Below are 13,422 nucleotides of genomic sequence, written 5' to 3'. Positions count from 1 at the left end.
TTTTCAAATGACTGTAACCTTGTCTGGAGGGTTTCAAGGGTAGGGATGTCTAGAAATTAAATATCATAACTTGCAGATTATATGGTCTAAGAATGAAAGCAATCCTCCTGGAATTATCAGGGATTCATGCCAATACAGAAGAACTTTAAAACCGTAATAAATGTTACGTGTGGGTCAAGTTTCAGGCTTGGCCGTCGTGGGTATGTGAGAAAGCTGTCAGTAACTTCCCATGGGCCACTGGTTCTCACTTGGATTTCTTCCAGGTTATTTCTCCACCAGTTGAACTGGCCACCATGTATAGCATATCTTGCATTGAAAAATGATGCTAAATCCAATCCAAGAACAACTGAAGCTGATGATAATACCACCACCAGTCACTGAAATGCATTGAACACATAGTACTATGTAACTATGGACACCAATGATCACACAGTTAAGGGAAATTAGTGAGTCAAAGATTTCTTTTTGGTAACTTAAATTGTTTGTTTGTGGCAATAAATTTCACTTTAAATGTGTAATCAGGAATCAGATAGTCCAATAATGGCCATAATGGGAAAGAATATACAAAATTTCTTTATTAGTACATCTTATTACAAAGATTTTGGAGACTCAGTTCAACATTCACTGTGTTGAGCCTTAATGTTACCTCAGGGGAATACAACTGACTTTAGACTACACCTTGAAGAAAAACAAGCATAAGAATTATTTTTTAGAATCAGCTAGATACAGCAATTTTACACAAGTCAAACATACCTGGCATACAGATATGGTGTCCAAGGTTCGATAAGGTTGGGGAAGCGGAAAGCCATGTCTCCCAAAGCAATTATGGTGTTCGCCCGAATAACTGGGTGTGGTGATTTCTCCAAAATTGTGAACAAAATTTGCAGATGAGCCTCACAAAACTGGGAACTGAAATGATAAAATTATTCATGATTATTTTATAGTGATTATAAAACTGGATCCACCTGAAGTTTGAGCTTATGTCTTAGAGAAGGAAGTGCTTATCCAAAGTAAAGGAAAAGAATAAAAGATGTTTGAAAGAAAGAACTATTTGGTTAACACAATAAACAATATTCTTAACAGAACATACTTCCATGAGAAAAAAACATGCCTGTGAGTGTCAATTTGCACTCTACTAATCAGTCAAAATGATCAAAACATCAGATATAAAATATGACTTGAAACTTTGTGTAGAATGAAGATTCACAACCCTGTAAACAGAGTACAACTTTTTTTATATGAATGACATTTCTCTGCAGGTTTCTATCATACGGATTAAATACACAATTGTAGTTTCACTACTTTTCATGGGATACCAGTCCATGCATTTCATGGTTTGCACCAAACCATGAAATGAAAGACCTAACATGAAACCATGAAATGAAAGACCTAACACCAACCTATGAAATGAAAGACCTAACACTAAACTATGAAATGAAAGATCTAACACAAAACCATGAAATGAAAGACCTAACGCCAAACTATGAAATGAAAGACCTAACACCAAACTATGTAATGAAAGATCTAACACGAAACCATGAAAATAGAGACCTAACACCAAACTATTAAATGAAAGATCTAACATCAAACTAAGAAATTAAAGACCTACTCTCAAACTATGAAATGACAGACCTAACAACAAACCAAAAAATTAAAGACCTAATGCTGAACCATGATATTAAAAACCTAACACAACAATAATCTACATGTGATGCAAAAAACCCTCCTCTCTTTTCTTGTTGATACATTCCTAGCAATCAAAAAGATTCAGCTATTTGATAATTCAACTTCAGTACTATAATAAATTTATTTTAATCCATTTTTAAAGAATAATTGTTTCAATACACATGTAAACATTACCCAGCAGGTGTCTTTCCCACTCACTGCTCTATGCTGATAAATGTACTACTATTACTGAAACCAAAAGAATGAATAATGAAATAACGTCTGAAAATTCGATTTAGTACTTATTTACATCAATCCTTTATTCAAGCTAAACTGCAGTCAAAAATACTATATTTCACTGGAATTCTCCTTAATTTAAAAATCAACTATTGTCATGATCTATGTGAATGAATTTATTTGCATAAAACAAATTCAAACATGTACACTCTAATACATGTAACAAACTTACCTGTTACATTTAAAGCTTTCTGAAAACACATCTCATTTTACCTGTGTATTTTAATATATATGCAACTTTGGCAGAAACAAACCCACAAATTTACATACCTATGAATTTGTTTTCTTACTCTTTTTGTTTTTTTCCTTACAAAAGCACAAAAATATATGAAAACATCGCAAATGGACAACCAGTTATACAGAATAAAAACTCATGTGTCCCAATTAATTATGAATAACTGGCACATTTCTTTTATAAATATTTTTGTTTACAGCAAATCACATTCATGGTAAAGTATGCAAACATTTATGAGTATGATGGTTTTACTTGTAATCCCTTTTTTGATGTTTCAAGGTTTCCTGCTTCATAATTTATTGCCAATTTCCCTTCTTGAGATGGACCGCACTATGACCTATTGGTTAGGGTGTCCACCTCAGATGCAGGAGGTTGCAGGTTCAAACCCTGGGCCAAGACATACCTAATACTTATAAACATGGTATTAGCAGCTGCATCGCTTGGTGCTCAGCATTAGGAGGTTAGTGTTACGACTGGTTGGCCCGGTGTCAGGATAATGTGACTAAGTGGGACATGACGCTACATGTCTGTGGCATGATGCCCCAGTGTTATACATCACTATAAACTGTCACACTACAGACATCATAGTGATATAAATGAAAAATTGTTGAAGTTACATTAAAAATCCAAATCACACACACAACCCTCCTGGAGAAGTACATGACATGCTCTACCATTTTCCATGTCAATATGGCTTTCGGTTGAGGAGGAAGAGCAAAAAAACAAGACCCCCATCATGGCCATATTGGATATCAGATCAGAGCCATCTTCATTTTAGGACCTATTAGATCTCATAGTCTGTTGATGGAAATCACATGCCAATGCAACCATCCATTCAAGAATAATGATTAAAACTTTGTAAAGCTGGCTGAAAAGGTGGCCATATTGGAGGTCAGATGGAAACAATTTTTATTTCAGACCTACTAGAGATCATAAAAGTCTTTTAGTAATACTTCATGTTGATACAACCATGTGTTTATTAGTAGTACCAATAGCAAGATGTTCAAACATGGTAGCCATACTCTATACCTGAACTGAACCATTGTTGTTTAGGACCAACAAGATCTAGGAATGAATGTGTATGTAAAGATGGGTGACAATCCTCCAAGTATTTTGGAAAAATAAGTATAGTAATTTATGTTAATGAAAGCTGGATGAAGAGCTAAAGAAAATCAGAAATGACCTAAATGCAAAATGTAACAATGATTTAATGGACAGATGGATGTACAGACAAGGGTAACACTATATACTACTACCACACTGTGTGTGTGAGTTGTGGATCTTTAACATAGCTTTAAAAAAAATTGTCATATCGCTACGATGTCTGGAGTGTGGCAGCTTATAGTGATGTATAGTACTGGGGTATGCTGAATAACACACAGCATAATGTACCATGCAGTCACATTTTTCTGACACCAGGCCAGCCAGTCCTACCACTAACATATTACACTCTAACCACTAGGCCACCTGAGCAGTCGCCACTATCACAGTGCTGAAGGGATGGTAGAAAAAAAAACTTCCAAAGAGAACATGGAAAAATTTGATGGTAAACAGTTCTACTTTACCTGACCAACATAAACTTGGACAGTGCAAGGGTAGCGGCAGTCCTTAATTCTGGATCAGTATATTTGGATTGGTTGGTGCATACCTCAATAAGAAGAGGTCGGAAAGCTGACAGAAGGGTAGGACCTGAAATAACAGTACTATAATCATGAATTCAGCTGACAGAAGGGTAGGACCTGAAATAACAATATTATATTCATGAATTCAGCTGACAGAAGGGTAGGACCTGAAAAACAGTACTACAATCATGAATTCAGGTAACAGAAGGGTAGGACCGGAAATAACAGTACTATAATCATGAATTCAGCTGACAGAAGGGTAGGACCTGAAATAACAGTACTATAATCATGAATTCAGATAGTTTATTGTAAGGAAATTCTACAATCCACAATTTTCAATTTCTTTCCTATTTCTATTTCTTTATTGGCAATATGCATTTTGTATGACCGATTTATGTCTCTTTTTAACCACTATGTATCAGTAATTAAAAAAAAACTCATTGATTTGGTCATAGATACTGGGGAAAAAATGCACTTAAAGGCGTTTGGTGCTTTAAGGCACAGCAACACAAGTAGATTGCATAGTGCCAGGGCAATATGAGCAAGCCAACCTTGGCTGATCAAATGGTAGGATGCAAACCTGCACCATTCTGGTTGCAAGTCCACCTTTCTAACCACAAAGTCACAGCTGTTTCTGCCTCTGTTAGTTGTCTCTTTGAAACATACAAGTGCTTCAGGTCTATTCAACATCCCAAGACTGCCAGGGATGGTTCAGGTCTATTCAATGTTCAAGATTGCCAGGGATGGTTCAGATCTGTTCAACATCCCAAGACTGCCAGGGTGGTTCGTAACTTAGAACCTTCATATTCCCTCATTCCCAAGTGTGTGTGTGTGTGTGTGTGTGTGTGTGTGTGTGTGTGTGTGTGTGTGTGTGAGGCAGTTTGATTATGACAGAAAATCATGCTGGATACCCTATAAGATATTTCATTATATTTTTGATGTCATGAAAATAAGCAATGTTTTTATCAGTTGTAAAGAAATGACAAATTTGCCTAAAACATTAATCCTGTGCTGCAAAAAAAAAAAAGAAGGAATTTCTTTTAGACTAAACTTTCTATGCTTATTTTAATGATGTAAGAACTTACAGAAAATACTATGCATTCTTTAAGCTATGACAAGACTTAGTCCATACTAAACCTTAGTGAATCTTCTCATCCATACTAAACCCTATTAAATCTTCTCATCCACACTAAACCCAATTAAATCTTCTCATCCACACTAAACCCTATTAAATCTTCTCATCCACACTAAACCCTATTAAATCTTCTCATCCACACTAAACCCTATTAAATCTTCTCATCCACACTAAACCCTATTAAATCTTCTCATCCACACTAAACCCTATTAAATCTTCTCATCCACACTAAACCCTATTAAATCTTCTCATCCACACTAAACCCTATTAAATCTTCTCATCCACACTAAACCCTATTAAATCTTCTCATCCACACTAAACCCTATTAAATCTTCTCATCCACACTAAACCCTATTAAATCTTCTCATCCACACTAAACCCTATTAAATCTTCTCATCCACACTAAACCCTATTAAATCTTCTCATCCACACTAAACCCTATTAAATCTTCTCATCCACACTAAACCCTATTGAATCTTCTCATCCACACTAAACCCTATTAAATCTTCTCATCCACACTAAACCCTATTAAATCTTCTCATCCACAATAAACCCTATTAAATCTTCTCATCCACACTAAACCCTATTAAATCTTCTCATCCACACTAAACCCTATTAAATCTTCTCATCCACACTAAACCCTATTGAATCTTCTCATCCACACTAAACCTTAGTGAAACTTCTCATCCACACTAAACCCTATTAAATCTTCTCATCCACACTAAACCCTATTAAATCTTCTCATCCACACTAAACCCTATTAAATCTTCTCATCCACACTAAACCCTATTGAATCTTCTCATCCATACTAAACCCTATTGGATCTTCTCATCCACAGTAAACCCTATTCAATATTCTCATCCACACTAAAGCCTACTGAATCTTCTCATCCATACTAAACCCTATTGAATCTTCTCATCCATACTAAACCCTATTGGATCTTCTCATCCACAGTAAACCCTATTGAATCTTCTCATCCATACTAAACCCTATTTGCAACTTTTGATCCAGAGTGAATCCTGTCAAATCTCAAATAAAATCTATTCGACAGAATCAAATTAGAATGGCAAGAAAAGACAAGTTTGGAGATTCCAAGTTTCTCACTTGAGCTTAATTTTGAACAATATCTTAAGATGTGAAACTCATCTATTTTAAACAATATTAATAATGCATGCAGCCATCCTACCTGTGACAACTTCATATTCACAGATCTTGCGAATGTATTCTGACTCAGCATCTTCTGCTGCAGCCCCAGCCAAACCTAGCTCCTCCTCAATGGTTTCTGAGGTTGATTCCTGTCAAAGTAAAAGCTCGTGTCAACAATGAGGCTAACAGAATCCTTCATATGCATCAGTGAATTGGAAAATTCCACCCAAGGATCCAAGTTTTGCATCTGCTATTTGATCCCAAGAGTGAAATTATCCTATCTTACACTAAAACATAATGAAAGATTTTTTTTTCTCTCACATTTTTGAATGAAAAGTGAGGGTCAAAGTAAAAATTGCATACTGTGATAACTTTCAAACATCTACTAAAAATTAAGTTACCTTACGACAGAGCATTAAGTTAGGTTTACACTGAAAAATTCAATCTAACTCTAAAAATTGCATTTCAACACATTTTAACTGTCAAAGAATAGTGGTTATAATGGCCATGGTAATCACAATACAAGGTGTCCAAATTATTTCATACATATATTTTGTAGAAATGTGAACAAGTAGAAAATAATGTCCACTCTTACCCATAAGATTCATAAAAAACCAATGAAATTTTCCTTGATTCAACTTTGACCTTGAACTGATTTACACCCCCACCCCACCCCCGAAATAAACCAGCTAAACCTAGCTTGTCCCCAGTGGTTGAGGTTGATTTCTGTTAAAGTAAAACCCCATAATTCATTTATAGACCAACTGATGAATGAACCACTCAGTATGAAGGGCCTGATTCTTTTCTTATCAGCAAGTCAACCAGGACACTGTGCCTGCCTAGAATGAGTCTGTTCTGGATGAATATCCTTAAATGGAAAATGAAGCACAGAAACATCTAAACCAGAATGCATGCATGCACACACACAATTTGGGGAGGTAGGACACCATCATCTAGTTCTGACATGATAAGCACTTTCACATAGTGTTGATCCTTCCATAAATGACAATGGTTGACTATAACCTTCATTTTCAGAACATTTGGACTCCCCAACCACACAAACAACAATCCATACATATTGTAACTTCTGGTTAGTGCTTTGCCTGAGGAATTCCTGCCATGACCCAATATTTGTTGTGCTGTCGATGCAAGAATAATACTACTTATGTCATGATAATAAATGCCTGACTGTTGTGTCTATTAATTTACATTGCTTGACCTTTGTCTATAACTGATTTTTAGCATGATTATAAATTATAAATAAGTTGTTTACTGAAATCTGAGTTCAAGGTCAATCCTTATTTACAAGCTTAGAATGTTTTGGAAAAGAATCTGTGACCCACTTTCTGGTAATTTTAATTGTGTCAAATTTTGATATAAGGTTCCAGTAGCAAAATTATTAATTCACGTTTTAAGTTCAGTCTGTGGAATCATTTAATGTTATGTTCAGATATAATTTGAGAGGAATCTTTTATTTTAATTATTCATTGGAATTACAAAGTGCTCATTGACTCTTTCTGATTATTGAGAGTTCATTCAAAGACATTCTGGATTATACTGTGATTCATCAAGACTGTTGGTACATCAACTGATTAAATACTATAGGCACATCACATTTAATACTGGAACTCATTTGGAACACTCACTACCTTTTTCCTTGTAATAGAACTCTACGGATTATTTGTGATTTAATGCACCATACTGTAAAGGAAAAGCTCTCTCACAAAAGTTCACTCCATTGGAACAAGACCCAACAAGTTCCATAATTCTTGCCATAAGTAATGGAGATGGATAAACTGGAGATCGGCCATAAGCTACATAACCAGGTGGTTGTTGTTCTTGTAGTATTTAACGCCATTTTTCAGCACACATTAGGCTATAATAATAATAATGAGGACTTTGTATAGCACCTAATCTTTAGAAGCTCTAAGCGCTTTACAACATTAGATAACACCTATAAGATAAGAAACATAATAATATACAAAAACAAACACAGTGAAATTAGAAGAACATTAAAAAATAAAAAACATGCTGAGATTAATTCAGGTAGGAAACATTATTAGGTCTTTAAGTTTGTTCTTGCTGTCGAAATAAGTGAGTTTTGAGAGCACTCTTGAATGTGTCTTTGTATCTAAGTTCAGTGGGTAATTCATTCCACGTTGCTGGGCCCTGGTATGCAAAAGAACGCTGTCCATATGACTTTGTTTTCATAGTGGGAATAATGAGTATACGATTGTCAGAAGAGGAGCGTAAGTATCTTGCTGGTGTGTACACATGGGTAAGGTCAGATAGGTATGGACTGGAGTCCAACAGTGAAATGTAGCACAGAGAACAAATTTTGTGTTTCATTCTGGATTGAATCGATAGCCAGTGTAGGGTACAGAGCAGCGGGGAGGTGTGCTCTGATCGTGGTACTCTATGATCTGAGCAGCTGTGTTTTGAACTTTTTGAAGTAGATATTGAGATGAACCAGACAGAATTAAGTTACAATAGTCCAGTCTTGAAAGTACTAATGAACACACAAGTGTTTTAGTGGCATCAACTGAAAGATATTTGTGAATTGATGCATCTCAGCTCAAGATATTCAGCCTGTATGGGATTGCACATAAATTGGTTTATTTTGCCTTGGTAGGCAAACTGAAGGAACTCAAGTGAATATGGATCTGAAAACATGCATTGGTGTGGTCTGAACTGACCACAAATTTGTCCCTTATGATGGAAAGCCTGATATACTATGCAATTTCAATTTTGAACTTTAACATGGCAATGTATCTATTGAGCTGGCTGAGGATTATGCCTGATGTGTTTTTCACTGGATTTTGCCATTTGCAAAATCACGAGTAAAACCCTGAAGTCCGCATTATCATGTAATGACCTTCTGCAAATATTCAGTTGTTTCCAAATCTGATGTCACATCCATTATGTAAGGTGAAAACAAAGGGAAGGGGCTGGGTAAATAATTTAAAATTTGGCTCCATCCCTTTACCAAGGGGAAATCACTCTGCCTGACTGCCACCAAGTTGGGCAGATAACTTGTAGTTTTTTGGCTAAATGTTTTTAGAGCAGGATTTGCAAGGTAGTAGTTCTCATAAGGTATTATGATTGGGTGACATTTAAAGAAGAAATGGATTTACTTATGATTACCAAGATGCCTGAACATTTTTAAGCACTCCATTAATGGTGATGAAGAGTCTAAGAAGCTGATACTTAAAATGTAGCTCATTATTTGGGTGGAATTTCCATTAAAAAAATCCAGCAGTCAACAGGTCTATTGAAATAAATCTTACCTTTGGTTTTGTGGCACCACTGGCACTTCGTCTTGTGTCCTTGATCTTAGCCTTGTCTTCTTGAAATGCCCGCCGTCTCTTGAGCTCCCCAAACACAGCAACATCAAGATGAATGACTTGTTTCAGTGCCACATGTCCCACAATAGAAATCAGTCGGACCAGCAGCCCTGATGGGCAGGACTTGGTACCATCTCCAGCACCATCTGAATTGTAATAAAAATGCTAACTCAAACTTGGCAGAAACTAAAATCTACAAATGTTTCCTAATGAAGCTACTCCATTAAAAATGGCCTTAAGAAAAATATATAAGACAAAGACCAGTCCAAACATGGCATCCTATGAACATAATATACAGATAAATAGCATGACATAAAAATGTCTCTGGTCTGTGATACCTGGAATATGATCCTTGAAAATGGGTGGCTTAATCTATCTACAGTCCTTATAACAGCCTTCATAATATCATGATTCCAAACATTATTCAATCATGCCATGGACCGAGAGAGAGAGAGAGAGAGAGAGAGAGTGTGTGTGTGTGTGTGTGTGTGTGTGTGTATGTGTGTGTGTTTGTGTGTGTGTGTGTGTGTGTGATTTTTAACATAGCTTTAACAATTTTCCAGTCATATCGCTACAATGTCTGCAATGTGGCAGTTTAAACTGATTTCTAGCATTGTGGCATCATGCCACAGATATGTAGCATGATGTCCCATCCAGTCACATTATCCTGACACCAGGCCGACCAGTCCTAACACTAACGTCTTAATGGTGAGCGCCTAGGGAGGCAGCTTTTAGTACCATTTTCAGAAGTATTTGCTATGACTCGGCTGGCGTTCAAACCCACAACCTCCTGCATCCTGGGCAGACACTCAAACTACTAGACCACTACTGGTCCCACTCTCAGCCACAACTCATACATATAAGTGAATGAGTTGAATTTTCCATACTAGGTTTCAAACAATCAAAGAAACAATTAGATGTACACTTTTGCATATTCATGCTCAAATTATTTATGAACATATTTTATTATAATCTGATATCGCCAAAACTTAGTACTCAAATCGCTTTTGTCTCTAGCAGTCTACATCTGTATTCGACCAGTGTTAGAGCCAGCTACTGCATAAAATATGGCCATTAGCTCAGATCAAAGGCATCAGGTTTACTTAACTGTAACACACCATTCACTTAAGCATTCCTGAATATCAAATGTGATCCATGGTTCTGACAGGTCTGACGAGCTTTTGGAGAATTGTCAAACACTTTTTGAGGAAAGTCAAAATTTTCAAGACACACACCACTCCCATGAAAACTCACACCCTGATAGCTCATAAAACCCGCTTGTAACGTGGGGTCAGGCATGGATCCCATTTTTTAAACCAGAAAATACAAAGAAAATTTATCCATATTTCTTGAATTTGAACTTTAAAGTAGCAATCAAAATTGGTAACTGAAACACTGATATATTGCTCGTTTTTTTTAGTCAAAAATGGTAGATAGGACCTGGAAAGTTTAATCAACATTTTGAAATTATCAGCTTTTAATAAGAAGTCATATAATTGATTACATTTTCTTTCCAAACGACGTTCTTAGTAAAAATTAAATAAAGATATTCAAGGAAATTTCGATCAATGAAAATGTCACTTATGCCTAGTGAAGGCAGTACATTAATATTGAAAGGCCAATTAAGTAATTTTTATTAAGTGAAATTTATGTTTTAATGTTCCTCTTAAGTGTAATCATCATAAATGCAATGTGTATTTAAATGTAAAATGTGTCAATCTACTGTAACAGCACTGTCTGCAAATGCTTCTCTGAGAAATTAATTAAGTGCTGTGTTTTTATAACTGACTTAAGGAATTATTTGTTGTATTGTTGCACTGAATTGAAAGCTGGCCTCCTTTGTATTATCACGTTAATTATCTCTTTTGAAACAAATAAAGGTGGTGGAATAACAGAAGTTAAAAAGCATGCAAATCCTACCAATTAAAATCTAGCGGCCCCAGTTGTATGTCAGGTGGACTCATTTCATTTGATCAATCAAACTCTGTTATAAATGTTATTGTGTATGTAACATAAACTATCTTAAATTAACAGACTCATTCATATCTGTGATAAAAGATAGCAAGGCAACCAGGCGAAATGAATACTTCATAAAATAAAAAGCTTGGTTTCACAGAAATGGATTTTTATAGAATAAAACCAACTTTTTTCAAATTCAAGGAGTTTTCAATAACAATAATAATAATAATGAGAACTCTGTATAGCGCCTAACTTTTAGAAGCTCTAAGCGCTTTACAACACAACTCAAATTCAGTATTTTCAAGGCTGTATAGACCATGTGATTTGATGAAACCTGTTCAACAATTAACTATTGACTATTAGATTTTACTAGAATACTATCAGACCTTTAGATTTTCACCCAGTAGATGAGTTAAAGATTTACAGTGCACACAGAATATATATACGAGTGCCATGGAATTATTTTGGCACAAAATTGTTATGTGTTACCGGTTTGCATGGTGTCTCCTGATTCAGTTGAATTGCTGGCCTTGATGACCTCATGTATAATCTGCTTGATGATGTCACTACAAATCAGGTCAGCATGCTCACCAAGCTTGTATATTACATTAACAGCTTGTTCTGCCAGTGGGATCCAGTAACGGTTCTCTAGGTTTGTTATGCCTGAAATACAACATATATATATATATATTTATATATAGTGATTTATCTGGCATATACAGTCACCTTTTGTATAGATTAAAGTGTGGGACGACTGTACATCTCCATCACTATGACTATACCTCCATCAATGTGACTATATCTCCACCAGTATGACTATATCTCCATTGGTACAACTATATTTCCATCAATATGACTTTATTTCTAACATTATGACACCTTCATCAGTATAACTAAATCTCCATTAATGTGACTAGATCTCATTTAGAACAACTATTTCTCCAAAGTGACTATATCTCCATCAGTAAAACTATACCTCCATCAATGTGACCATATCTGCATCGGTACCACTACATCTCCATCACTGTGACCATATCTCCATCAGTATGACTATACCTCCATCAATGTGACTATATCTCCATCAGTATGACTATACCTCCATCAATGTGACTATATCTCCATCTGTAGGACTATACCTCCATCAATGTGACCATATCTCCATCAGTACGACTATACCTCCATCAATGTGACTATATCTCCATCAGTATGACTATACCTCCATCAATGTGACTATATCTCCATCAGTATGACTATACCTCCATCAATGTGACTATATCTCCATCAGTATGACTATACCTCCATCAATGTGACTATATCTCCATAAGTAAGACTATACCTCTATCAATGTGACTATATCTCCATCAGTATGACTATACCTCCATCACTGTGACCATATCTCCATCAGTATGACTATACCTCCATCAATGTGACTATATCTCCATCAGTATGACTATACCTCCATCAATGTGACTATATCTCCATCTGTAGGACTATACCTCCATCAATGTGACCATATCTCCATCAGTACGACTATACCTCCATCAATGTGACTATATCTCCATCAGTATGACTATACCTCCATCAATGTGACTATATCTCCATCAGTATGACTATACCTCCATCAATGTGACTATATCTCCATCAGTATGACTATACCTCCATCAATGTGACTATATCTCCATCAGTATGACTATACCTCCATCAATGTGACTATATCTCCATCTGTAGGACTATACCTCCATCAATGTGACCATATCTCCATCAGTACGACTATACCTCCATCACTGTGACTATATCTCCATCAGTATGACTATACCTCCATCACTGTGACTATATCTCCATCAGTATGACTATACCTCCATCAATGTGACCATATCTCCATCAGTACGACTATACCTCCATCACTGTGACTATATCTCCATCAGTAGGACTACATCTCCATCAATGTGACTATATCTCCATAAGTACGACTATACCTCCATCAATGTGACTATATCTCCATCAGAACAACTATACCTC

At 35.9% G+C, this 13,422-nt stretch overlaps 1 protein-coding gene across 1 annotated transcript in view; it reads right to left on the bottom strand.

Annotated features, from left to right (window-relative positions):
• Positions 1-13,422, bottom strand: part of LOC149770829 (condensin complex subunit 1-like) — a 99,762-nt gene that overhangs the window by 21,928 nt on the left and 64,412 nt on the right. Inside the window, exons 23-27 of the mRNA XM_089949068.1 lie at positions 11,893-12,066; positions 9,388-9,590; positions 6,141-6,249; positions 3,763-3,886; positions 754-909 (exon numbers count right to left, since the gene is read on the bottom strand). Of these exons, the coding sequence (XP_089805194.1) occupies positions 754-909; positions 3,763-3,886; positions 6,141-6,249; positions 9,388-9,590; positions 11,893-12,066 (766 nt within the window). The remainder of the gene's footprint in view (positions 1-753; positions 910-3,762; positions 3,887-6,140; positions 6,250-9,387; positions 9,591-11,892; positions 12,067-13,422) is intronic.

The sequence above is a fragment of the Sinohyriopsis cumingii genome, unplaced genomic scaffold (genome assembly GCF_028554795.1).
Source record: "Sinohyriopsis cumingii isolate HCF-2022 unplaced genomic scaffold, ASM2855479v2 utg002264l, whole genome shotgun sequence".
Taxonomy (NCBI): Eukaryota; Metazoa; Mollusca; class Bivalvia; order Unionida; family Unionidae; genus Sinohyriopsis; species Sinohyriopsis cumingii.
Note: the sequence above shows the minus strand (reverse complement) of the source record. Positions and strands in the feature narration are given on the sequence as shown.